Source organism: Staurois parvus, unplaced genomic scaffold (genome assembly GCF_062004578.1).
Source record: "Staurois parvus isolate SC_StPar_1 unplaced genomic scaffold, SC_StPar_1.0 ptg002493l, whole genome shotgun sequence".
In the NCBI taxonomy this organism is placed as follows: domain Eukaryota; kingdom Metazoa; phylum Chordata; class Amphibia; order Anura; family Ranidae; genus Staurois; species Staurois parvus.
The window spans coordinates 95357-121065 of NW_028320289.1; the positions used below are offsets into that span (position 1 = coordinate 95357).

Consider the following 25709-nt stretch of genomic DNA (forward strand, 5'->3'; position numbering starts at 1 on the left):
ATCTAATATTGCTTTCCTCAATGTCTTCAGTCACTGTGTTGATGTTGATATTTATTTAAGCAATCATCATGGTATGTTCTCTTCTGTCGTGTCTGATGGTGGAGTCCATTTCACCTTGCTATTCTACAAGCGCATCAGCAAATCCTTGGAAGTCTCTTAACAGTTCTCCTCTGCCTATCACACACAATCATTTGGGCAAAGCAAAATAACAAGCAGTCTTCAGAGAAGTTTCTCCAAGCCTTTGTGTTGGCCCTCTAGGTTGCTCTTGTCTCATTGGTGAAGTTTGCCCATAAAAATCACCTGAATTTCAGCACCCTAAAGTCTCCTTTATCATTTATGGCAGACACCTACACATACCTTTGCCAATGTATTTGGCTCCTGAAAGTCTTGCTCTGGATTCCATGCAAAAGAATATGTAACAAACGGAAATCTGTCCTGTTGACCCCCTGTACACTGCCCTGCTGACCTCCCATTCTCTGCCCCCTGACATCATTTACTACACCCCCACATCGGACAGACTAAATCCGGCTTTGATAGGCAATTTTGGTAACGGTTTTAAAGATTTATTTTTATATAGTTATTTCAGAATTTTTAATTATAATTTCAATTTGTTTTACATAGTTGTTCACTAAATTAACATTTTTTTTATATTTTTACTTTTAAAAATTAAAAATGTAAGTAGAAATGCATACTCTTGTGTTGCTTTTTATTACGTTTAGCAAAAGAAAATTCTGCTCTGTGTGTGACAATTGCCTAGAGTCAGGACCCTGGAAGGCATTGCATCAATAATCAGCAGATTGCTGGTGCCATGCAGATCTCCTGCAGACTGTCAGTGTGGTCTGTCTTCCCATACATCATACAGGCATACTGTTTCACACTGACAGTAAGACTCAATGAACTACCACAATGTTTAATCGTACTGTGATAGTTCACTGAGAACTACAGGCCGACAGCCGCAAAAGCTGTTAGTATTTGTAGTTTTCCAACTCACAGAATACTGTGAATGAATGACGCAGGTGGGCAGTGTTTTTTTTTTCAGATTTTGACAGCTAGCTGTGAAAATGGGGGATTGGGGGGAGCGGAGGCCGATGCATCTGTGACATGTTACATCCTGAATATGGGTGTAATATAGAACGTGTTACAAAAGGTGAACTTATCCTTTAATGGTTGAATTGTGGGTCACTTTAGGAGAAGGGGGAGATTGGTAGGCATGTTTCTCCTTAAAGGATGAAGTTGAACGTAAGCAGCAAAATGTCCTCCTTAGGTGGTTATGCTGAAGAATGTCTTTGAACTTGAAGAACCTGAATGGTAGCAACTGTTTGTAACTGAATATGAGGATAGGTGGGTCAGGGACCCTCTCACCAGGTCCTTATGTAACAATCAGTGAAGCAATAAGCATCCGTGCCCCCATTACATTTGATGATGCGTCTGTGATGGCGGTGACTCTCACATTTCTGTGATGGACGGGTCTCCACAGGTCAGCCTCTTACACTCAGTGATTGGCTTAACATCGATCTGTGCGGCTTCCCCAGCAGCTCTGCACTTCCCGGCCTAACCCAGCCCGGTCCAGGCTCATGCAGCTTCCTCAGGCAAAGTCTCTCTCCAATCCCCCTCTGCCTTCCTAGGCTTTTACATTTCTATGTTTCTGCCCCCTGGTGGTTGCTCATGGACTGTATAGTTTAGTTGCAGTTCTTCTCCCAGCAGTCTCTGTACATCTGTATTACAATGCTAGTAAACTCCTTTTGTATACTTTTACCTACGAGTAGGACTGTAATAAAGCTTACCTGTAGGGAAAATAGAGTGACCACCTCATCCCTTTAAACCCGAAGACATAATAATTACACAGGTTCTGGGGCTGATTAAGGTGGTAATTAAACTCACTTAGTGCTTTATCTGCAATAAATCAGCCCCAGAACCCGTGTAATTAATATGTATTCAGGTTTAAAGGGATGAGGTGGGAACCCTATGGTAAAATGAATATCTCCTAATTGTGCACCGTTTAGAAGATATTCACTCCTTTTGCATGCGCTCTGAAGGGACAGCATACCTGTGCCGTTCCTTCAAAGCGCTGTGCAATGGCCCAGGACTCCTGCACATGTGCGAGAGTGACATCATTGCGGAGCTGGAGCTCGCCGCTGGATTCGTTTTACAGTAAGTCCTTCATAATGTGCTAATTATGACATTACCTTGCAGGGGACTTTTTATTTTTTTGTTTTTTGTTTTTTTTTCTGTGCGGTTTATTACCACCTTTTAGGCTGTGATGAACAGTAATGCCAAACACTGCCATCTTGTGGTTAAATATAAATCTGCATTCACAGTAACAAAGCAGTTACAACTGAAATGTAAGATACTCCCAGATTTCATCTGTTGTTTTTGGACTTGTGTATATATGTTTGGCATGTTCTCTCCCTCTCCTGTTTTTCATATCCAAGAACAGTCATTTTTGGTGAGACTAATAATTGTCATACGTTGCAGTGAAATCTAAAGATTTCAGGCAGGGAGTGTATAGACCAGGGTGGATAAAAATCAATGATTTTTTTAAAAACATCAAAAAAATCGGATTTTTTTTATTTAAATCAGATTTTTTTTTATTTAAATCGGATTTTTTTTGAATAAAATGCTTTTTGAGGAAAATATATTACCATCCAAAGGTTATTCCATCATGAAATAAAGATTAGTTTTTTAATTATGTAGAATAAGGCTGTATATGTTTAATTGTTTTGGTAAATAAATTCCATGAATCCATTCACAATGTCAGGCTCTTCCAGAGGTTTTTGTAGGATTATTGGGCGGTTTCTCTGCCTACAAGATATTATCACAGATGATTGGTTTACTTTTGCAGTTCTCAAAACTGAATTTGACTCAGCGGAGATCACATGGCTCTTCTTCACAGCAAAAATGTTATAACATGAACAGAGTTAAGAAAAAGACCTTCATCCTAACTTCTACAAACCGATGAATACAGAATCAACCCCTTCAGTGCTAAGTTTCAAGAAGTTCAGTGAATAGAATAGAAACAATATTTTTCTGATTGTTTGGAGTGGAATAGATCTGCACAAGAAGAAAGTGAAACTAAGTGTGAGGAGGAAGGGGCTGACAGTCTAAGTTTCTTAAAATATATATATTTTGTTTAGCCAAATTAGTTACCAAACATGGATGTTTAAGCGAATCACATATGCTGGAATGTTATTGTTTCAGTTGAATAAATCTATTTAAATTGTTATTATTAAGGTAATGATTATTTTTCTCCTTCCTAAGTACAACAGAAAAGTTGTCCAAATATGAATGATTAACCTATTAAACTGGGGATAAAAAAACTAATATGAAAAGTTATTCTAAAAATCTTCATCTACTTGCATATTAAAGTTATACCAGCAAGAATTAGTCTATGTAGAAAACTAGGATTTAAATCAAGCCTTACTGACTAGTGATTTAAATCAGTTTGATTTAAATCAACTCCACCCTGGTACAGACCCATCTACAATGTATTTTATGTTATTGCATTGAGCTGTATCTGGTTATTGTTGTTCTGATGTACAGCATGCTGACATCTAGTGGTAGTTTTACGTGTTTATTTGTGATTTAGTACATCCCTCTTTTATTTCCTGTCCTGTTCAGTACTAGTTAGTGTAGTCCTGGCTGCATTGTTATTTCTCATTTCCTTCAGCCTTAGGCATCACAGAAATATGGGTTCAAATGCCTATGCTTCAAAATACTGGGAAAAACATCCTCTGTACTGCACTTTTATGTACTGCACTTTTATGTACTGCACTTTTATGTAGCCAGATTGTATTGGATTCAAATTTTGTGTTGTATTAAAGGGTTAAGCTGTCTGTGGATGTTGTCAAGTTAGCAGGTGAGCATACTGCCTGGACAGACTGATGTCAATTCATAAAGTGGCATTTAACACAACACCCTCTCTACATGCAGAAAGGGGCAATGTGTCCTCTGCAGTCATGTACACACTGTCCTCCATGGAATACACAGGAGTTGGGCCACGTATCGCCAAGGCAGACCATTAACAGACATTTTGCTAAAAATAAATACATTTAGTTATAAACACATCAACTTTAGAATATTTAATATTCTAATAGGTGGTTTGTTGGCAATATCTGGCGATATATCACAATAAAGAAAAACAACAAGTCATTTTCATTTACATTACATTGCAGAGGAATGAGAAACAACATGGGAAATACATGTCATCATGACTATCACATACAAATCTATTTGAGAGCAAACGTTCGGTATGATCAGGGCTGTGATATGTCACCTTGTGCTGTCATGTTAGAAAATAAGATTTAAAGTGGTTGTAAACCTCAGACATGAAAAATCAACAAAGTACAATATTATTATTATACAGGATTTATATAGCACCAACAGTTCAGCACTTTACAACATGAGGGCAGACAGTACAGTTACAGTACAATTCAATACAGGAGGAATCGGAGGGCCCTGATCCTTAAAGCTTACAATCTAAAAGCTTCACATCCCATTATAGTGTGTACTAACATGAATCCATAACACCAAGTGTGGCTCCTCTCTGATCTTTCCTTTCTCTGCTATCTGCATAAATCACTTCTGACAGTTTTCCCCAAGCAACGGCCTGACCCCTTCCTGCACATAGCAGGTGACATGGCCTCAGCTCTGTATATTTTTCTATCAGCCTGTATGTCCTTGTAGAATGGGGTGTCAGTTCCCTCCAATCAGATATCAGGTACCTCTGTACTGTAGCTCGGCAGTGTGTGTGTCTGTGACACCAGATCACCACCCCTTTTTTTTTAATGCTGAAAGAGTGTTTTGGAAGGCTACAGAGAAGAGGGTTGCAGATAATCAGGTACAACTTATGTAGGAGGATTTGTTTCATCTCTGGGTATCACCTGAGGCCAGTCACTTCACTTGGTATATGTAACGGTTTACAACCACTTTAAAGTTTAGGATCCCATTGAGGTTTGGCTTTGTAGTGCCATTAGGGAAACATAATCCACCAATCTCTCACTTTAACCCCTTGACGCCGACGTCACACAAATATGCGGCCTCACGGAACTGGGCTTTTTTCCGTGGGGCCGCATATTTGTGTACCTGTCTTTGTGCTGGGAGTGTGCTGTGCTGCTTGGCGCGCTCCCAGCACAGAGACCATGGTGTCACTGAGAGCCCCGTGTCCCGTTCTAACGATCGGGACCCGGGACTCCTGATTCTAACGATCGGGACCCGGGACTCCCGATTCCGGGTCACGTGATCACTGTGATAGCCTCTGATTGGCTATCACAGTGATCAGTCACTGTGCAGCTCGGCCCCCTTGTTTTCTCTCTCTCTCTATGAATGTTTTCTCTCTCTCATTGTATCTTTCTAACTCCTGACATAGATAAAAAAAAAGTTTGTAAAAAAAAAAAAAACGAAGATAAATAAAGAAATATTAAAAAATAAAATAAAAAATAAAGAAAAATACCTAGATGAAGGTTTGATCTAGATCAGTACCAGGGTTAGTTTTTGGGTCAAGGTCAAAGGTCAGGATTTAAAAAAAAATGGTATCAGTGTCAGTTAGCGTTAATGTCAGTGTCAGTGTGTTTTATGTAAAAAAAAACAAAATGCGCACTATTGTTTCTCGGCAGTACTACGGGTACAAACAACAAATAACATACACATATATGGTATCGCTGCAATCGCCAAGAGCTGGAGAATTTATTTTGGGTTGTTCTATGGAGGTAGGTTATGGTAGTAACAAGAAACACACAGCTAAATAAAAAAAAATGATTTTGTTTTTATATTTTGGCTCAGTTTTCCTTTGATAATAATAAAAAAAATTAGGAGCTATCCATTACCATTTACCACCAAATGAAAGCCCAATTTGTCCTGAAAAAAATGCAGTATAATCCACCTGGATGTACAAAGTAGTTGTGATGATATGTACAGTTTTACTAACACATGTCAACGTTGCAGAATTGTGCTTAGGCATTTAGATCTGTGTTACCCTCAGGCATGAAGGGGTTAAGGAAGAATTATCTCTATTCTTTACATTCTAAACACTACACTGTTTTTTTTTATTCTTCTCGTCTCCTTCGTAATTCCCCTAAACACAATATTGGTGTTAATCCTGTGAGCAACCAATTTAAAACAATCCCTCTTTAAGTCGCCTACACCCCTCATACACTCATATATATGTGTAAAAATATGCAATAAACAAATAATAGTGCAGCGCCTCCCTATTGCTACAATACCCCTTGTGACAATGCTTAGATCAATATATCATAACATATGTAGGGTTGTTGGTTCGAATCCCAGCCACAGGATCACCTTCCTGGAGTTTACATGTTCTCCCTGTGCCTGCGTGGGTTTCCTCCGGGTACTCCGGTTTCCTCCCACACTCCAAAGACATGCTGGTAGGTTAATTGGCTCCTGTCTAAATTGTCCCTAGTATGTGTATGTATGAATGTGAGTTAGGGACCTTAGATTGTACTCCCCTTGAGGGTTAGGGACTGATGTGAATGTACAATATACGTATATGTAAAGCGCTGCGTAAATGGACGGCGCTATATAAGTACCTGAAATAAATAAATAAATATGTGCTAAAAAAAAGTCCTATATAATATAATGTCTACTGAATTTCTTGATGATCTTCCAATTTTACACCAATTCACAATTTTCAATCAGACTCTTCATTCACTTTTTGAGTTCCTCCACCCTCACCTGGAGCTTTTTGACCTCACATTTTCTAATGTTTGGTCATAAAGTCTTGTTTCCTCCTAGTGGGACTAATAGAATGATGTCTCCCAGATGGATCTCCTTCTTTCCACAGTGATCTCTAGTGCTTCTTTTGTACCTCCTCCTCTTTTAATCGCTCCATAAAAAAGCAGAATGGGCAGAAATAGTGTTTTCTCCTTAAAAATGCTTTATTACCTAAAAACGTTTAAAATATCACTCACATTTTCATGGTATTTGATTGAACCAGATATGTACAGTATCTACTAGTAATCACAGGCTCTCCTCTCATTATCTGTCTGTTGATCTCACAAGCATTTGGACGTCAGCTTGCCCCTCCCCTACATGTTACGCCACAGGTCACATGGCTTCCTCAGGGACTGTGTTGCTACCTAACCCCGCTCCACTCCTATATATATTCTACCACCCGTTTTTTCAGAGCCTGTGTTCCAAAACCAATCTAACCAGAAGAGCCATCATGCCATAGATCACTTCACTCCATTGTAATGGCTCTCACTAACTCCACATCCATCATTATTATGCCGATATCTTCATTACTATTTGCAACCTCTCTCATTCTCTAATATATTCTCATTTACTGCCTATTTCTTAAACTACATAAATTAAAAATTCACTCCATTGAATAATATTAAAAATTACTTTAAAAGCACGTTAAATAAAATTCTGCATTCAAACCTTTGGGGACAAGAGATCCTAATTCCTATATCCACCAGGATTCTTTTTTACTCAATTTTCTGATCATGTTATCCCCCTCCAGTGTTTTTATATTTTTCTATTCCCCAGAATTGCAAATATTTATAGTTCTTATTATGTGTAATCCTAAACTGGTTTGATAAATTGCTTTATTTGTACCCCTACTATTATATTATTATTATTTCATATAATGTTATATAAGGATTATTACTATTGTTTTTACATTCTATACACTACAATGTTTTTTTATTCTTCTTGTCTCAGTTTCCTAATTCCCCTATACACTAGCTGCAGTGTATGACCCGTCCCTTGGCACATGACCTCTTAACACCACAGCTAGTAAAGAGATAGCTGCTGTGATAGCAAAAGCCTCCATCTTCCGGCGCTGTCAGAGGGAGGTGATGTATATCAGCCTCACTTCCCTCTGTATTCCTTGTGCTGGCACAAAGAAAGAAGAGGGAGATGAGACCATCACACATCACCTTCCTCTGCATTTCTCATGCCCATGTGTGCCCCAAGCAAGTGCTGGGAACTGAAGACAGTGATTTGCTATCAAAGAAGCTGTTCCCTTCCAACTGTGGAATCATGTTATTGTGCGCCAAGGACGGTGTTGTGTCAGATATCACAGCTAGTGTTTTAGGGCACCTAGGAAGAATAGACATAATACATGTACTTTTGTCCCATCAGAAACACAATTATGTAAAAAAAATGATAATTCTTGTGACGAACTAGGAGCGCAGAGAGAGAGCACACGGAGGCAGACCACACAAAACCCCGACTTGCGGGTGTTTACTGGGGAGACTCAGGCTGCAGACAATAGAAAGACTACTCCACAAAACACCACAAGACGCTGCAATGAAGAATGATTCTCAGGATGGCAACATGGGGCAGCAGAGAGCAGGTAGTCCACAGGGCAAATACGGCAGAGCAGTGAGGGCACAACAGGGTAGTAAGTCCTCAGAACACAGGGCAAAGGGTTCCCGGCAGAATAGGGTTAAGTCCAACACACGGGGCAAAGGGTTCCAGACAGAATAGGGTTAAGTCCAGCAAACGGGGCAAAGGGTTCCAGACAGAATAGGGTTAAGTCCAGCACACGGGGCAAAGGGTTCCAGACAGAATAGGGTTAAGTCCAGCACACGGGGCAAAGGGTTCCAGACAGAATAGGGTTAAGTCCAGCACACGGGGCAAAGGGTTGCGGGCAGAATAGGGTTAAGTCCAGCACACGGGGCAAAGGGTTCTGGGCAGAATAGGGTTAAGTCCAGCACACGGGGCAAAGGGTTCCAGACAGAATAGGGTTAAGTCCAGCACACAGGGCAAAGGGTTCCGGGCAGAATAGGGTTAAGTCCAGCACACACAGCAAAGGGTTCTAGGCAGAATAGGGTTAAGTCCAGCACACGGGGCAAAGGGTTCTAGGCAGAATAGGGTTAAGTCCAGCACACGGGGCAAAGGGTTCTAGGCAGAATAGGGTTAAGTCCAGCACACAGGGCAAAGGGTTCCGGGCAGAATAGGGTTAAGTCCAGCACACAGAACAAAGGGTTCTGGGCAGAATAGGGTTAAGTCCAGCACACGTGGCAAAGGGTTCTGGGCAGAATAGGGTTAAGTCCAGCACACAGAACAAAGGGTTCTGGGCAGAATAGGGTTAAGTCCAGCACACGTGGCAAAGGGTTCTGGGCAGAATAGGGTTAAGTCCAGCACACGTGGCAAAGGGTTCCGGGCAGAATAGGGTTAAGTCCTAGAAACCACTAAGCAACTTATCCACTCCCTCATCATATCATGAATCGATTACTCCTCCTCACTGTCCTGCCTCGCCACAGACTATCACCGCTTCAATCGATCCTGAATACGGCAGCCAGACTCATCCACCTTACCAACCGCTCTGTTTCCGCCACCCCCCTCTGCCAATCCCTCCACTGGCTTCCGATTGCCCAATGGATCAAATTCAAAATATTAACACTGACGTACAAAGCTATTCATAACACTGCCCCAAACTACATCACCGACCTGATATACAAATACCACCCAAAACGCAACCTCCGCTCCTCACAAGACCTCCTTCTCTCTAGTTCCCTGGTCTCCTCCTCCCATGCCCGCCTCCAGGACTTCTCCAGGGCATCACCCATACTCTGGAACTCCCTACCCCAATCCATCAGACTATCACCTACTCTCCTCTCCTTTAGGCGCACCCTCAAAACCCACCTCTTCAGGGAAGCCTACCCCACCCCCTGCAAATTCCCGACCTCCTCCACACTTCCTACCACTCCATCCCCCACAGCTATTTCCTCCTGTACCACCATCCCCCCCTCCTAGATTGTAAGCTCCAAGGAGCAGGGCCCTCGAACCCCTCGTGTATCGCATTGTATTGTTATTGTACTGTCGCATGTTCTGTCTCCCATTGTAATGTACAGCGCTGAGCGAACTGTTGGCGCTCTATAAATACTGTATAATAATAATAATGTATAAACTCGCCTTTATTGTAACAAGAAAAATATATTACCTCCTGTTTACTACTTGATATTGTTTGGCGTACTTAACGCCTACTCTGTACCTTTGTTATGTCTGAACTTCGAATGAAAAAAATTAAGAAGAAAAAAGGTATTGAAGTCATTGGCTCAGCATGGCAGTTGTGAAACAATTTTTTGACAGCGAAAGAACTGCATTGGTAGCCTCTAGATTTCTTTCTGTATCAGATTTCTCTTCAGTGGCTGCACATCATTATAATGAGGAACTTTTTCAAATTACCTGCCTTACAAAATAGTAGGATAGTAAGAGATCATCAAACCTGGATAACACACCATGTACTCCCCTCTCCTCATCTCTTCATCTCTTCATAGAAGTCCGGTGTGGTCAGTCATCTCCACGGGCTTGGAATGAGGTTTGTATTTCCTGATCCTGAACTCTGTGTGCACTGACAGCATACACTCAGCATGACATGACCTTCCCTGGGTGGGGTGTCATTCAGTGATCAGCACAGACTCCATCAGATCTCTCACTGTGTCCGATCATTTCTCTGTATAATATTCTCATCTCTCAATGTTGTACAATGGACTCATCCCCCGTCATATCCCCCCCCCCCCCCCATGGGGTGAAACATTGCTCTTGTCTCTGACAGACTTGGTGCTGATTGGTTGAGGGAAACAATAGTCAATCAGCTGCCTGAGGACATTTCATCTGATTTGATGTTGGATTCATTTCACAGCTCAGAGCATCCAATCAGTAGCTTCTTAGTGATACCGTAGTACAGACTTCCCCCATGTGATGATTGTCTCCATTCCTATTGGGTCTTCCAGTCATGTGACCCGATTTCCTCTGGTGAATTAGCGGCTCCATCCAAGGGTGATTGTACACGGCGGTCAGGGTTGTGCAGGAGGCCGGATCCCACTTACTCTGCTTCTCTAGACGTGTCTGAGGGGGATTGCTGGGACTTGTAGTTCTCCCCGGGCTGCAGATGGTGAGTGTAGAATGTACAGAGTGAGCACTCTGTTTCTGTACTATACACACCATACATGTCATGTCACACCCACACCGCACATCACATGGGACAGCCATGGCTGGACACATGACACCCTCACGGACACCGCACATCACATGGGACAGCCATGGCTGGACACATGACATCTCACCCACACCGCACATCACATGGGACAGCCATTGCTGGACACATGACACCCTCACGGACACCACACATTACATGGGACAGCCATGGCTGGACACATGACACCTCACCCACACTGCACATCACATGGGACAGCCATTGCTGGACACATGACACCTCACCCACACCGCACATCACATGGGACAGCCATTGCTGGACACATGACACCCTCACCAACACCGCACATCACATGGGACAGCCATGGCTGGACACATGACACCTCACCCACACCGCAGATCACATGGGACAGCCATTGCTGGACACATGGCACCCTCACCAACACCGCACATCACATGGGACAGCCATTGCTAGACACATGACACCCTCACCGGCACCACACATCACATGGGACAGCCATTGCTGGACACATGACACCCTCTGATCCCACCTCACATCCCCCTCTTCTCTCTGCAGGTTTTCATATCTACCAATGGATGTTCGGCTGTGAGCTGAGAGATGACGGCAGCATTGCGGTTTATGATCTGGATGGATATGATGGGAGAGATTTCCTGTATCTGGACACACAGAGATGGATCCATATTCCCACCATAAATGAGGCTCATATCTCAACACAGAGGTGGAACAGTCCGGAAGTCAATGAGGGGTTGAGAATGAAGATTTATCTGGAGAATGAATGTATAGATTGGCTGAAGAGATTCCTTGAGTACGGGAGAGAAGATCTGGAGAGGAGAGGTGAACGCACACTATATACATTGTACTGTATACACCCTCTGTGACATCTCTGTACTCTATATACATCCTATCTGTATACACAGGACCTTCTACTACAAGATTAGGCTAATACCTTGTGCCAACTGACACATTACGCCCCGCCCACTTCTGTGATAAGTCCCACCCACTGTCACATACTCTCCTAAGAATAGGAAAAGAAAAGGGGGATTTCAATATAGGGCCCCCTTATCTTATGGGACTGTGGCAGGGGCAAGTTTCAAGTCTCTCCACTGTATATATACAGTGGAGAAACTGCCAAAAGGTCAGCAGATTTTTAGTCCCCCCTTTGTTGTATGAGGTTGAAGAAAACTGTTAAATGTTTCAAGCCCCCTACTAGCTATTAATAAAATGGGGAAGTTTCTAGAAAATGGGGAGTTTTAAGCCCCCCCACGGCACCTGGGGAGCGTAGGGAACACCTAGAAGGCAAACTCAACACACAGCCATTAATGTCTAAACCGCCGGCAACAAAAGTGAGTCCAACCCTAAATGAAAATGTCCAAATTGGGCCCAAAGTGTCAATATTTTGTGTGGCCACCATTATTTTCCAGAACTGCCTTAACGCTCTTGGGCATGGAGTTCACCAGAGCTTCACAGGTTGCCACTGGAGTCCTCTTCCACTCCTCCATAGTGACATCACAGAGCTGGTGGATGTTAGAGACCTTGCGCTCCTCCAACTTCCATTTGAGGATGCCCCAGAGATGCTCAATAGAGTTTAGGGCTGGAGACATGCTTGGCCAGTCCATCACCTTTACCCTCAGCTTCTTTAGCAAGAAAGTGATCATCTTGGAGGTGTGTTTGGGGTCGTTATCATGTTGGAATACTGCCTTGTGGCCCAGTCTCCGAAGGGAGGGGATCATGCTCTGCTTCAGTATGTCACAGTACATGTTGGCATTCATTGTTCCCTAATGAACTGTAGCTCCCCAGTGCCGCATCACTCATGCAGCCCCAGACCATGACACTCCCACCACCATGCTTGACTGTAGGCAAGACACACTTGTCTTTGTACTCCTCACCTGGTTGCTGCCACACACGCTTGACACCATCTGAACCAAATCCGTTTATCTTGGTCTCATCAGACCACAGGACATGGTTCCAGTAATCCATGTCCTTAGTCTGCTTGTCTTCAGCAAACTGTTTGCAGGTTTTCTTGTGCATCATCTTTAGAAGAGGCTTCCTTCTGGGATGACAGCCATGCAGACCAATTTGATGCAGTGTGCAGCGTATGGTCTGAGCACTGACAGGCTGACCCCCCACCCCTTCAACCTCTGCAGCAATGATGGCAGCAATCGTCTATTTCGGAAAGACAACCTCTGGATATGACGCTGAACACGTGCACTCAACTTCTTTGGTCGACCATAGCGAGACCTGTTCTGAGTGGAACCTGTCCTGTTAAACTGCTGTATGGTCTTGGCCACCGTGCTGCAGCTCAGTTTCAATCTTCTTATAGCCTAGGCCATCTTTATGTAGAGCAACAATTCTTTTTTTTTTCAGATTCTCAGAGAGTTATTTACCATGAGATGCCATGTTGAACTTCCAGTGACCAGTATGAGAGAGTGAGAGCGATAAAACCAAATTTAACACACCTGCTCCCCATTCACACCTGAGACCTTCCAACACTATTGAGACACATGACACCGGGGAGGGAAAATGGCTAATTGGGCCCGATTTGGACATTTTCACTTGGGGGTGGACTCACTTTTGTTGCCAGCGGTTTAGACATTAATGGCTGTGTGTTGAGTTATTTTGAGGGGACAGCAAATTTACAGTTATACAAGCTGTACACTCACTACGTCACATTGTAGCAAAGTGTCATTTCTTCAGTGTTGTCACATGAAAAGATATAATACAATATTTACAAATATGTGAGGGGTGTACACACTTCTGTGAGATACTGTGTGTATATATATATATACACACACACTAATAATAAAATGGCCGTGGCCAAGTTATTACCCAAAATAAAAGTTGTATGTTTTTTATTGGTTAAAGGGGAAAAGCATACTGCCTACAGTCCCATGCAATTTGCAGAGTCTTTGACCCAAACGTGGGTGGAGTTCAGAGATCTGACTGTAGGTTCTCATTCCACCAATAGGGACTCATTGTTCCTAACAATCTGACCAGGTCTGTCTGTCATTTATTATCTATTTCTCCATCCCAGTCTGTGTTCATTAATGTCTTCCAGTCTGTGTCAGTCAGCCCCAGTCTGTACATATTAGTATCTGGGTACATAAGAGTACTGAGGTGCTGTGTGGAATAATACCACCCCCCTACATGGAGTCATCTAGGATATCTGAGTTTTCTTCAGAGATCAAAACATCTATACATCTTTTCTTCCTAAAAAAAAATGCATCACTCACACGTGCTCACCGGGCTTGCATTTATGTGCACAGTTTGAGCCCACTCCCTGCATAGCGATGTTGAAAGTTACAGGGGATTACTGCAGAACAGTTCCTATCCATATGCACACACCAACATAAAATAAATAACAATGCAAAAATAAGAAACTTTAGAAAAAGTAACTGGAAGCATTGTGAGTACTGAGGTCTATAAGTAACTGGATGCATTGTGAGTGACTTGGAGCATTGTGAGTACTGAGGGCCTTTGAGTAACTGAGAGCATTGTGAGCATTGAAAGCTGTAACTGGGAAAACTGTGCGTACAGGGAAACATCGGTAACTGTAGCATTGTAAGTACTGAGGCCTGCAAGTAACTGTGATCACTGAAGACTGAATAACTGGGGCATTGTGAGTACTGAGCTGCTGTGAGTGATCAGGGCAGTGAGAGTACTGAAGCACTGTAAGCAACTGAGCATTGTGAGTACTATGGTGCTGTGAGTGAGTGGGGGCACTGAGAGAATGGCAGCATGGTGAGTAATTGGGCACCAAGCATAGGGGCACTGTGAGCAGAAAAAGGAGGAAAGGCTATGTGATCAATAAGCAAGAGGAGAAGATGCTGGGAGATCAGAGGATTAGCAAGCAGGAGCATTAGGACTGGATGCTGGAGGCCATGTTAGAAGGTACAAAAGGAGAGGACTTAGAGGGCCCAGGAGACAGGGAGGAGGAGCTGTCACCAAGTGTTGTGAGGTCAGTGAGTAGGAGTGGGGGAAAGGATCAGTGAGAGCGAACTGGAGTAGAGTACATTGGGGGCCATGTGATCAGGGAACAGGAGATCCCAAACAGATCCCAATCACCGCCCTGAAAACAAAATTGGACCGTACCCATGAGGTGCTGGCAGGGGAGGTACAGGCACCAGAGAGGAGTAGAAGGGTAACACTTAGACAGGGTAGAGGGAAAAGCAGTGACTCCTCTAGCTGTCATGGGAGCAACGCCTCCAGTGAGGATAGGGGCAAGGTTATAGGAAAGGATGGCAGATACTGGTGGTAGGGGACTTAAAAGGACAGAAAAGACTGTGACCATAGCGCAGTACATGGCTTACTGGGCACTTGGGTTCGGCACATTGCGGATCAGATGGACAGATTATTGGATGGGGCTGGGGAGGACATAGCTGTCATATTGGCACCAATGGCAAAATTAGCAGAAGAAGATGGAGTGTCCTAAAAAATTATTTCAGGGATTTAATTGCTATTTTAAAGAAAAAGACCACCAAGGCAGTATTCTCCAAAATGCTGCCCATACCTCAAGTCACACCACAGAGGCAGCAGGAGCTTAGGGAACATAGACTGGAACTTCGCCCTCTCAATCAACATTGACTAGTTGTAACCCTTATGCGTGCTGCCAGCATTAGTAAATAGAATAAATATTATATATACTAGTTGTAAACCTTTTTTATCCATTTCTTCAGTTACTACCTGGTTTCTATGCGTAGGAAAATTATGTCATACATCCTAAGAGTCTTCAGGGGGGAGGAGGGGCTTTCTCAGCTAAGCACACCCTCCTGTATGCATGCCTGAGCTAAGGGCAGAGGGATTCCAGGAAGTGAATGCTACATGAATCATCTGCCCTTACTCAAGATGGCCATGGCCAGAAATATTAGGGAGTGTTTTTCAAAGTGATTTCTCAGCAAAAATAAAGCATGAAGACATGTATGGATGGGGGAGTTTTCCTTTGAATACTAAAAATAGTGTATTTGTTTTGTGATGTTCATATACAGTGTAGATCCTCTTGAACAAGTGGTTGAGGAACTTGTGCAGGAAGGAGGGTTTTGGATTCATCGAGAACTGGGCTGACTTTTCTGTTGGTTACCGGCTCTATAGCAGGGACAGACTGCACCTAACCAGGGAGGGTGCAGACCTGATGGGAGAGAAGATGGCCAAGAAGTTGAAGAAGATTTTTAACTAGGTGGTGTGGGGAGGGAGCAGAGGAAGTTATAGCTGGCAGTGAGCAGAGGTCAGAAGGTGCAACAGGAGGTAACCTAAGTAGTGTAAGTAGAGTACATAAACCCAAGGTCTGTAGGTTGGCAGAATCCAATTGCAAATCCAACACAGCAAACACTTTTCTCCTGCGCTGGGAATGGACTCAGCAGAACCAATATGAACGTTCTGGAATGTGCACTGCTTGCTGCTCTCAACAGACCGGAACGGTCCAAAATCACTAAATGCAAATGAAAAAACAAAAAGAGGGCGCACCGGCCTAGTGCATTATCGTTTAAAAGTATTTATTGGGAGAAAAAAGTAAGTATCATGCTCACAATGGACATAAAAAACACAGGCATGTCACACTGAACAAGATGTTCAATCCAAACAACATCTGAGTCCATACGATGGAACCCTGGATGACCAACTAGCTAACGCGTTTCAAGGACACAGCCTCTTCCTCAGAGCCAACACTTTAAGAGTCTGCACTTCTCCTATATAGGCTAACAAATGATGACAGTGGGCCGTATCAAATCCACCCGAAGGCGGAGGCAATTTGGATACTGCAGTAGCCAGTTTAAATAGCCCGCTCGGCGCTGTCATTAGTGACAGGCGCGCACCCGTGAGCGCGAGTGCGCATGCCCGGCTGCACCCCTCTGTCCTAGTGCCCGCAAGCCTGTTCGCCTCGTTGGGATCCCGCGCATGCGCAGATTCGTGCGCCGCGGCGATCCTCTCATTCCCTGACATTGCCCCCCCTTATGGGCAGCCTCCGGATACCAAATTGGCTCCTCTTTTGCGGGTGACTGCAAAAAATTCCTGAATTAGGTCTGTGGCATGAACGTTCTGAGCTGGTTCCCATGAGTTTTCCTCCGGACCATAACCTTTCCACTTAATAAGGTACTGAGTCTGACCCCTCCTTTTCCTACAGTCCACAATAGCCTCGACCTCAAATTCCTCTTCCCCCTCAATGTTTATGGGTTCAGGGGGCCTTGAGGAAAAGGATCGGGTACTGCAGGCTTCAATAGTGACACGTGGAAGACTGGGTGTACTCTAAAGGACTCCAGAAGTGCTAATTCGTAAGAAACATTGTTAATCTTTCGTCTTATCGGAAATGGGCCCACAAACCTTGGTGCCAACTTCCTCGAAGGGCATGCCACCATCTTAAGATTAGTTGTAGCCAGCCAGACCTGGTCTCCCGGTTGTAGAATCAGTTCTCCCCTACTCCTTCTGTCGAAGACCCTCTTGTTGTCTTCCTGGGCTTTTGCGACTGCCTCCTGTAATAATTTGTTGTTAGAGACAAAGAAATTTAGCGTATTCTGGGCAGCAGGAACAGAAGTTTCTGGGATCAGGTCAGGTAAAAAGGTAGGGTGGAACCCATAGTTAGCAAAAAATGGTGATTTTTTAGTGGCAGAATGGCTAGCGTTGTTATATGCGAACTCCGCCAGAGGCAAGAGTGCCACCCAGTCATCTTGGAGAAAGGGCGTGTAACATCTGATGTATTGTTCCAGAGTCTGGTTGGTCCATTCGGTTTGCCCGTTTGTTTGTGGGTGGTAGGCAGAGGAGAAAGATAACTTGATTTCCAGGGTTTCGCATAGTGCTCTTCAAAATCTTGAAGTAAATTGTACCCCCTGGTCAGAGACAATGTCCATAGGAACTCCATGGAGTCTTGTGATTTCCTTAATGAAGATCCAAGCAGTCTCAGAAGCAGAGGGTATATTCCTTAGTGGCAGAAAATGGGCCATTTTTGATAACCGATCCACTACCACAAAAATGGCGGTATGTCCTTGGGAAGGCAGACGTTCCACTCTAAAATCTATAGTTATCATCTTTCAAGGCCTATCAGGTACTGGTAGGGGTTTAAGTAAACCCCAGGCTTTGTTTCGGGTAGTCTTGTTCCGATTGCAGATGGTGCAAGTCCTTACATACGTCTTGCAATCCTTGGCCATGTTCGGCCACCAGAATGTGCGTTGTGCCAGCTCCAAAGTTTTGGAAACCCCGAAGTGACCTGCTAACGGGTGATCATGGCAGTAACTCAGGACAAGAGTTTGTGTCCCTTCGGGTACCAAAATTTGCTCCCCTTTCCATAAAAGCCCTTCCCTGCTCTGTACCATTATTCTGGGTGGGCTGGATGCTCATATTGATGCTTGTTGTAATTGAGACAAGAGTTCAGACTGTAGTAACAAGAAATTCCCTGCTGGTAGAATGGTGTCTGGTTTTGGAGATTCTTTTGGATCCTCGAACATGCGTGAGAGCGCATCTGGTTTAGTGTTTTTGGATCCCGGCCTGTAGGTGATGTGGAAGACGAATCTGGAGAAAAACAGTGCCCATGTAGCCTGGCGTGGTTTGAGGCGTTTAGCAGTCCTTAAATATTTTAGATTCTTGTGATCTGTGTATATCAGAATTGGGTGTATGGCCCCTTCCAGCAAGTATCTCCATTTCTCCAGTGCTGTTTTTATTGCCAAGAGTTCTCAGTCCCCTACGTCGTAGTTCCTTTCAGCTGGGGTAAGTTTCCTAGAGAAGAAGGCTACTGGATGCATTAGTTCCTTAAGGCCTTTCCTTTGTGAAAGAACTTTCCCTACTGCGTTTTGCGGATGCATCTACTTCCAAGATGTAAGGAAGAGAAGAGTCAGTGCAGGATGGATAGATGCGGATGCACCAAGAGGTGACATTAGTGACAGGTGCGCACCCGTGAGCACGAGTGTGCATGCGTGGCCGCGAGTGCCGCCGCACACGCCTCTGTCCTAGTGCCCGCACGCCTGTTCGCCTCGTCGGGGTTCCACGCATGCGCAGATTTGTGCGCCGTGGCGATCCTCTCATTCGCTAACAAGATCAGTGGAATTTGGCTGGGTGGAAGGCAGGGCATCAGTGGAATGTTGCTGGGTGGAAGGCAGAAGATCAGTGGAATTTGGCTGGGTGTAAGGCAGAGGGTCAGTGGAATTTGGCTGGGTGGAAGGCAGAGGATCATTGGCAAATAGCTGGGCAGCAGGCAGATGGTCAGTAGAATCTGGACTCTAATTATGTGTGCTAGAACCTCCCACTGGCAACTGTGGGCCTCCAGTGCATGCAACCTTCTGTGATATGAGATATGTATCAGAAGAATAGGGGCAGGACGACAGTAAAACCTTTTAAAAATGTATGCATATATGCATTTAATATATTTTGTTTGATTCAACCTTTAAAAATAGAATAGAATAAAAGGTATCATTGACCTGCCAAATTTCAAAATCAACTATTTAATCAAATTCACTCTGAAAGCTTCGGAATGAAGCTTCCCTAAAAATCATGATAAAGATTTGAACAGTTGTTGCCTTTGTATGTATAAGGCTCTCTTATACCTGTTGTCCATCAGAGGCTTTATATATTTCCATTTGTTTTATCTCCTTCATAGTGCGTCCAGAGGTGAAGGTGTGGGGTCATCCTCAGCCAAATGGTGTGACAAGACTTCATTGTTTGGTGTACGGGTTTCACCCCCGAGCTGTGGATGTGACGTGGATGAGGAATGGGGTAGACCACCTTCCTGCCGATGAAATGACTCCAATTCTCCCCCATCCTGATGGCACCTATCAGATCAGAGTCAGTGTGGAAGTGCCTACCAAGGAGGGAGACACTTACTCCTGTCATGTGGACCACAGCAGTCTGGAGGAGGGAATTTTCACTTTAAAATGGGGTGAGTAGAGATGAAGAGTAGGAAAATTGCTTACCATAAGAGATGAGCTCAGGTGACTTTCGAAATAACACTTTCTTTTATTCCCAAGAGCTGCAGGCTGGGTTATACCCACATATAAAAAAAAATGCAGGCTCCAGGTCAGGAATGACCCATCTCGCAGGTCATTGGAGTAAAGAAAAGAGTGCAAGCACAGAGTTTGGCTAGAGATGAACTCAAAGAATGTCCACATTTATCTGCTTAACTTGACATAAGACTTTATGGTGATAAAGTTTTAAAAATTATATATTTTTTAAAATTCTTTATTTATTTAAAGATAGTAAGCTTTTGGCAAAAAGTAAATTGTTACAGGAATGGTAACATCACAGTCCGTGATTGCCCATAAGACATTGGAAGATTGAAGGACGTAATGTGTAACAATTGTCAGATTAGTCATATGTGTAGAAATGAACACGTGAAACATTAATGTACATAGTTACTTCTATTTGTAACTTCTGAAACAAAGGAGTAGAGCTTCAGTGAGCCTGAATTAGACCCTGCGGGGCCATGACAACAGAGTAGATGTTTGGTCAGTTGCCCTGGCAGAACCTATGCACAGCACGTCTTCAAAAAGAAGAAATTAAAAAAAAATGTAGGAAAGGGAAGTGAAATGGGAGTAGCAAAGGAAGGAGGGATAGGGAAGAGGAAAGGAAAGGGAAATGAGAGGGAAGATTTTTCTATCCTTTTCTTCTCATACAATCCAAACAATCTAATTCACTGCTCTAAGGACCAAATGAAAAGTATGTGAAAAAGTGAGAAAATTATTATTAAAAATATAACCCCTGCTGCTGCCCAGAAGATATGTGTAAACACAAAATCTGCAGAATAAGTATATGTGAGCAACGATAGGTTTTAAAATCAATCATCAAGTGCCATTCATATTAAAAAATCTGCAAAAAAAATTGTATTGTGAATGCAAGTCCTTTAAGATATATTCTCTATAGCCCAAAAGAAGTGTCCATCATTAGTGTTCAAATTTTATAATTTTTTCCCAAAAAAAATTGCATTTGCAAGACCACTGCCTAAATACCGCTTGGCAAAAAAAATTGCAAAACACACCAATTTATTCTCTAGGGCCTCTGCTTTAAAATATTTATATATACTCTTTGGGGGTTCTTAGAAATTATCTAGCAAATAATACTGATTGTTACATGTAAATAAAAGGTGTCAAAAAAGGCCTGGTGTTCAAGTGGTTAAAGCAGGGCTCCAGTCGTTTTTGTAAAAATTAAAAGTCAGCGGCTACACAGTCTTTAGCTGCTGACTATAAATAAACAGACACTTACCTGTCCTCGGATCCAGCGATGTGCTCACTCAAGGGGGCGCCAGGTATCATCTTCAGTCCCCGATGCTGGCATCTTAGCTGTGGTCACCTGGCTGTGACAGCTTGGGCCTTTGGTACCCACTTTGCATGCGCGAGTAGCACTGTGAACAGTGATTGGTCCCGCAGTCTTCTGGGACCTGTGCTACGTCCCAGAAGACTGCGGGGAGGGAGGGGGGAAAAAGCACTTCCTAGGCGATCCGAGGGGAAGTGGGAGCGGGTACCTGTCAAAATCAGGTAGCCGTTCCCCTCCCTCCCAAAAAGACTGCCAAATGTGAAAGCGGAAGGGGGGAGGAGGCCTTAAAGCAGAACTTCCCCTTCTGGGTGGAGTTCTGCTTTAGGTAAAAAAAAGAAATTTGATCTGCATAGTCAACGCGTTACATTTTCATAAAAAGGTCCCAATCTATTTACCATTGGAGGTATAAAATGTTACTATCACATTTCTCTTTTTATAAAGTATCTTCACCTGAACTTTTGACTTGTACAGTTCTCAGTATTCCCACCATCTCATGTTCCTTTGTGTCTCTCTTTCAGATCCTGTCAATAGCTCCATGACTACTATGATTGTTGCCATCGCCTGTGCAGTTGTCATCGCTGTCATTCTTGGTGTTGGAATCTCTTTATACATAAGTAAGTGAAGGATTTTGTAGCAGCGTGAATTAATTCACTTCTAAAGAATTAGATTGTTTAAATTGATTCTGTCATAGGACAGGTATTGAGACATCCATGGCTGGTTCAGTATTGTACACCTTGTCTATGGCAATCAAGTTTTACCTTTCAAGTAAAGAAGATGTTTGATCTGTGTAGTCATAATGTCCAATTTTAATGAATAAGCACCAATCTACTCACTACTGGAGGTATAATACGTTACAATTACATGTCCCTTTTTGTAAAGTATCTTTACCTGAGCTTCTAACTTGTACAATGTTGAGTATTCCCACCATCTCATGCTCTTTTGTTGTTGTCATCACTGTCAATCTTCATGTTGGAATTTTTCTATATGAATAAGTGACAGATTTTGGTTTTTTTTCTTCTCAGATAATACTTTTTGTATAAATGAATGGACTTAGACAGAATTAAATTGCTTAACCGCCTCCCACCTGCCATATAGTACAATGACGGGCGCAAAGCGGTTCTCTCGTTCTGGGAGGACGTCATATGACATCCTCCCATTCTAACCGCGCATGAGCAACTCTAGGAGAGCGCACAGCGTGGCGATCGGTGGTGCGCTGTGTCGCTCGGAAACAGCAGATCATCGATCAACGGACAGAGCCGAAGATGTCGGCTCGGTCATGTGATCAGCTGTGTCCAATCACAGCTGATCACATGTAAATAGGGAAATGCCGGTTATCGGCATTCCTCTCCCCACAAGCTGTCACGCTGACAGAAGAGAGGAGAGCAGAGCCGGTAATCGGCATTCCTCAGAGGGGACATGTGCCCTGATGATCTGTGTAGCCCCAGCAGTGCCACCTGTCAGTGTCCATCAGTGCCAGCTGTCAGTGCTCACCCATGCCACCTGCCAGTGCCACATCAATGCCACATATCAGTGCCTACCAGTGCACATCAATGCCACATATCAGTGCCTATCTGAGCTGCCTTTCAGTGTCACCTATCAGTGCCAGTCAGTGCCACCTATCAATGCCAATCAGTGCCACCTATCAGTGCCAGTCAGTGCCGCCTATCAGTGCCACCTATCAGTGCCATATGTGTGCTGCCTTTCAGTGCCCATCAGTGATGCCTGTCAATGCCCATCAGTGCCACCTACCAGTTCCTCCTCATCAGTGCCACCTATCAGTGTCCATCAGAGCCCATCACTGCAGCCTCATTAGCGCACATCAGTGAAGGAGAAAAATCATTTCACAAAATCTTATAACAAAAACTAAGAAAAAACTTTTTTTTTTCAAAATTTTCAGTGGTTTTTTGTTTGTTTAAGAAAAAAGAAAAAACCCCGAGGTGATTAAATACCACCAAAATAAAGCTCTATCTGTCTCAAAAAAAATTAAAAAATTTCATATGGGTACAGTGTTGCATGACCGCGCAATTGTCATTCAAAGTGTGACAGCGCTGAAAGCTGGATATTGGCCTGGGCAGGAAGGGGGTACAAGTGCCCTGTAGGCAAGTGGTTAAAGTGACTCTGTCTTCAGACTAGAATTGAGACATCCACTTATGGCCTCCTGGAGAAAATAATATTTGCCAGTCTGTGTCTGACTAGAGATGCAACTTTGGGCAATTTTACATTTCTTTTAAAGTCCCCTTAGAGGTTAATAATAAGCAGCTCTGGGTCCAGTACTTACACTCTTTTTTTGTACTGCCCTCTGCAGAACCTTTTCTCTACCAGAATATATCCTCAATATTCTAGGTGGAATTTTACCTCCCATTCACCATTCAACCCCGAAGAATGGAGATACGTTATGAGTGCAAAGTGCCCTAAACCTGCTTTACATTGCTATGGCACCCAACACTCACAATGTATTGCTATAGAGAGAAGCACTGATGTCAATATGTCAGTGTCCCTATCTGTATCAAGAACCACCTACTTCCTGGAGAAGATCCAACAAGGACCCTGTGCATCATGTGTCCAGCCTGAAGACATATGGAAAAGGTTCATATAAAAAAGTCAGAAAATTGTCAAATTGCATAACTGTATATCTGTTCTGTGTCCACAACTCCAGACATCAAAGCAAAATCATCAGCATGACATTGAAAGAACTAACATTCTCAAAAGGAGATTTCAGAAATGGCAGATTCCATTATTGTCTCAGGATAGAGTTCCTTGTCCCTTGCAGTGTTTTAGCAGAACCTCTAGGGTAGAAGTTAAAGTGATACATGTCATACTTACCTGCTCTGTGTAATGGCTTTGCTCAGAGCATCCTGGATCCTCCTCTTCTTGGGACCCCCACCAGTATTCCTGGCCCCTCTCTCCTGTCTGGTGCCCACACAGCAAGCAGCTTGCTATGGGGGCACCTGAGCAGGCACCCTTCCAAGCCGTGGCTCTGCATGTCTATTCCAACACAGAGCCGTGGCTCGGCCCCACCCCCTCCCTTTCCTGTCTGAGAGTCTCCAGAGAACCGAGGCTCTTTTGGGGGGGATCGCTGGATCAAGAGGGTGCTCAGGTAAGTGTTAGGGGGGCTTCTGCCCACAGAAAGTGTTTTACCTTCATACCTAGAACGCTTGAGAGTAAAAAAACTTGAGCCTTTAGAACCACTTTAAGATCGGGTCTTCACATATACAAAACATATACTAGCTTTTTCCAAAGTCATTCATATTTTGATCTGGGTGGTTGAGGCCTTGTGGTAAATATCCCATGTGTGGGACCTCATGGACTTCCCCGGCCTCAATATTCTGAAAGTTTGGATTTTGGGCTGTGAGATATTGTTCAGTGTTTTCCTGTTTCTAACATCATTATTTCATATATTCCAGAGAAGGGACGAGGCTACAGAACCACCAGTAGTAAGTATCCATCATGTCCTGTTCCTGTGTGATTGTAGTGTGCGGTGTGTGTAGGAGATGTGAGGAGATGAGATGTCCTGCAGATCATCCTCTCCTATGATACAAGGAACGTTATTATCATTGCCGACATGATAAAATACCCCCCAACTTTCTGAAAGAGGGACACCTTCTAGCACAAAGTTTGTTAGGTAAAGGACACACCGCCAGTTCTGCAGTCCATGAAGAATTAAACACAAAGTGATTGGTAAAACCCACAAAGGTTTTTTCTTACCATTTCCCTTTCTCCATACCGGCCTTTCAAAACAACAAATGAAATACTTCAGAGGAGGGGTGAAAGGTTTAGTGTGGTGTGACACTTTTGGTAGTTAATAAGTGCATTGTTATAGATGTCTGTATATCAGACCGAAAAGAAGGAGAATTGAGGAAGAAAGGGGGACAGAGGGATTTTGGTTTTCTAATAGATTTTTATTTATTTATTTCAGGTACTTATATAGCGCTGTCAATTTATGCAGCACTTATACATATACAGTTGTGTCCAAAATTATTCAACCCCCACTGAAATTGAGTGTTTTGGCCAGTTTGACATTGCTTTTGATCATTCAGTCATCTTGCTTACATTTACATTAAAGAGGCACTTGTAGGTCAGACAAATATAACATAACAGTTATAATGAAATAACCACAAATGTCTTTTCTGTGCTCACAGCATTATCAGTTTTATTCAACCCCCAAGTGACATTCAATCTTAGTACTTAGTACAGCATCCTTTTACAGTTATAACAGCTTTTAAACGTGAAGCATAGCTTGACACAAGTGTCTTGCAGCGATCTACGGGTATCTTCGCCCATTCTTCATGGGCAAAGGCCTCCAGTTCAGTCACATTCTTAGGCTTGCGCACTGCAACTGCTTTCTTTAAGTCCCACCAGAGGTTCTCAATCGGATTTAAGTCTGGTGACTGCGATGGCCACTCCAAAATGTTCCAGCCTTTCCTCTGCAACCATGCTCTAGTGGACTTGGAGGTATGCTTGGGATCATTGTCCTGTTGAAAGGTCCAACGTCTCCCAAGCCTCAGGTGTGTGACGGACTGCATCACGTTTCCATCCAATATCTCCTGGTACTGAAGAGAATTCA

General features: G+C 43.4%; 1 protein-coding gene across 2 annotated transcripts in view; it reads left to right on the forward strand.

Annotated features, from left to right (window-relative positions):
- The window catches only part of LOC149430725 (class I histocompatibility antigen, F10 alpha chain-like), a 46192-nt gene that overhangs the window by 18614 nt on the left and 1869 nt on the right, over window positions 1-25709 (forward strand). The window contains exons 1-5 of one of the 2 annotated variants that reach the window (XM_089666051.1): window positions 9979-10861; window positions 11480-11758; window positions 19497-19775; window positions 21664-21759; window positions 24550-24579. In XM_089666051.1, coding sequence (XP_089522177.1) covers window positions 11500-11758; window positions 19497-19775; window positions 21664-21759; window positions 24550-24579 — 664 coding nt within the window. In that variant the 5' untranslated portion in view covers window positions 9979-10861; window positions 11480-11499. Of the gene's footprint in view, window positions 1-9978; window positions 10862-11479; window positions 11759-19496; window positions 19776-21663; window positions 21760-24549; window positions 24580-25709 lie in introns of those variants that run through there. The other variant, XM_089666050.1, reaches the window with a different exon arrangement.